Below are 2576 nucleotides of genomic sequence, written 5' to 3' on the forward strand. Positions count from 1 at the left end.
CCCGCGCCCCGAGGCGGCGCAGCCGTCGCCCGCTGCCGGGAGCAGGTTCGCGCAGCGACCTGCACAGATTGAGGGGTGGGGGCGGAGTGGCCCCGAGACTCACCTATGAAACGTGTGCGTGGGAGAGGGAGTGGGAGTGGTGCTTAAAGTTGGATGCTTTTTAAGTTCAGATTTTTGAAAGAGGAAAAATCTGTAACAGTTTACATTTTTTTTTTTTTTTTAAAGGGCTAGAGTAGGGGCGGGAAGTTCCTGTGGCCGCACAGCCATTTATCGCTTAAAATTGCCACAGTCTGACGCATTTTGGCGATGCGGTGGTTTAGCTCGTTTGGCAGGCTCAGGCAAAGACAAAATACCATGACAGAAAACCGGTGCTGTTAACCTGGCGGTTTCTCCATACACGGCAAGAAGTGATAAAATGAATTCCTGTAAAATCAAAGAGAACACAGTTCTACATTAGGAGTTCCGCGTCCACGAACATTTATTAGGGGCAGTCTGACATTAAATGCTTTTTTTTCCTGAATCTTTTTATTATTTGAATATTAAAAAGATATTCAAGGGAAAGCCATTAATTAGGTGTGTTGGAATTATTTCAGGCAGCGAAAAGAGTATCCGAGTCACTATTACATCAGGCACCTGTGTTAGGAGATTGGACTGTAATAATTCACCATGGCTTATGGCCTGCCAAGAAAGAACACAGTGAAAACCATTCTGCGGGGCAGTTGTTACACAGTGTAAGTATTTTTATTATGGTAAGCGTTGACTTGGAGTAGGGAGTGGTTGTGCTAAAATAAAAGTACTGGACACCATCATGAGATACTAGACTGACAGGCATTTTCAGGTGTCTAGTTACCTTTTTTTTTTTTTTTTAATTCCTTTAAGGCGACTGCTTTTATAGGAATTTAATTATCTTGCTTAGTCTATACAACAAAACATGTTCAAATGAGAAAACGGAGGTTTGGAAAAATGGTTTGATCAAAGACATAGTTATGTACTGAAGAAATGACAGGGTTGGAAGTCTCCTTACTCTAAAGCAACGTTTTTCTGCTGTTGCCCACCTCCTTAAAATACCTCTGTAGATAGTGCACATCTATCTAAAAATGCCTTGGTGTCAAATATAAGAGAGTAGTACTTAATTAGCTGGTACAAAGGGTTAGTTTTGCATCCTGTACACTTGCCAGGCAATATATGGACAACAAGGGCTTTGCACTCAAGCCTGGCTCTGCCCCTGGCTCCCCAAGTGACTCTGAGTAAATTATTTAACTTCTCTATGACGAGGCCTCCACATCTGTGAAATGCACATATCAATACCTATCTATATGGTGTAGAATACAAATGAAGTAGTGTTAGTACTTGCATGTTGCCTGACATACAGTAAATCCAAAATGAGCATTGGTTACTACCATATGGTAGTTTCACTCTGTGTAGTATCGTAGTACTACCTTATTTTTTGTTTCTAATTTTTGGACTTTTTTTTTTTTAAATCTCCCACAATCTATGACATATTTATCATTATGGGTCAATTTAATTTTTCTTTTTAACAATATTCTAAGAAGTAAACGAAGATACCATATGTGGTTGTAAAACCAGAGCTATAGGAAAACCAGAAAAACTCACCATTGCATTTATTTAGTTTTGTCAGTTCACTGTCTTTAGACCTTGAACTATAGGCAAGTCCCATTATAGTCTATATTATTATAAACTTAACTTTCATAATGAAGATATTCCTATGTCTGGAGAATGATTTAAAGCACTGATTCCGTGGTTTTGGTTTGCAGAATTTTATGAATAATCTCTGCAAAACCAGTGCCTTCTCTATCATTCTCATGAGGAAGTATTTACTGTCATACTATTTATAATGGTGGCAAAATTAAGGGGAACAGAATGGGAGTAGCACTCTCTGGAGTTCATTTGCTTTTTTGGGGCTTTTTTTGGTTAAGTGTTTTTAGAAGATTATTTTAAAAATATACTAAAAACATACAAACAGTATAGAATTATTTGAAGAGAAAATAAAAATGCTATTTCTCATATTCCATTCCTACCCTGCACCCCAGTCTCTCTCAGAGGTAAAATGTTTAATATTTTTCTATCTGCTATACAAGATACATATATACCACACACACACACACACACACACACACACACACGTTTTTACACATTGGTTTTTATTGAACTTTGCTCCCTATGCCACTATATCTTGTAAAGCCTAGTGATCAAGAGTACAGATTCTGAAGTCTGACTTCCTGGGTTTAGATTCCAAACCACAACCAACAGCCTTGTGACCTTGGGCAAGTTGTTCTCTGTCCTTGTTTCCTAATTTGTAAAATGAAGATAATAATAGCACCTGCCTATTTAAGAAGGTTACTGTAGCAATTAAATGAGTTCATATGTGTAAACCGATTTAAACAATGCCTAGCATGTATTAAGTGGTAGATAAATAGTAGCTGTTTTATTGCTTATCTTTCCAAATCAACATATAAGGGTAAACCTCGTTTTTTCATTACATGTATGTTCCACAGTTTGTTTGACCAGGCTTTTCTTGATAGATATTAAAGCTATTTCTGAAGGTTTTTTTTTTT

At 37.7% G+C, this 2576-nt stretch overlaps 1 protein-coding gene across 1 annotated transcript in view; it reads left to right on the top strand.

The window, feature by feature from the left end:
- The first annotated feature begins 594 nt into the window (after positions 1–594).
- The window catches only part of CUNH4orf36 (chromosome unknown C4orf36 homolog), a 4012-nt gene continuing 2030 nt past the window's right edge, over positions 595–2576 (top strand). The window contains exon 1 of the mRNA XM_006907663.3: positions 595–731. Coding sequence (XP_006907725.1) covers positions 667–731 — 65 coding nt within the window. The 5' untranslated portion in view covers positions 595–666. The remainder of the gene's footprint in view (positions 732–2576) is intronic.

The sequence above is a fragment of the Pteropus alecto genome, unplaced genomic scaffold (genome assembly GCF_000325575.1).
Source record: "Pteropus alecto unplaced genomic scaffold, ASM32557v1 scaffold161, whole genome shotgun sequence".
Lineage (NCBI taxonomy): Eukaryota > Metazoa > Chordata > Mammalia > Chiroptera > Pteropodidae > Pteropus > Pteropus alecto.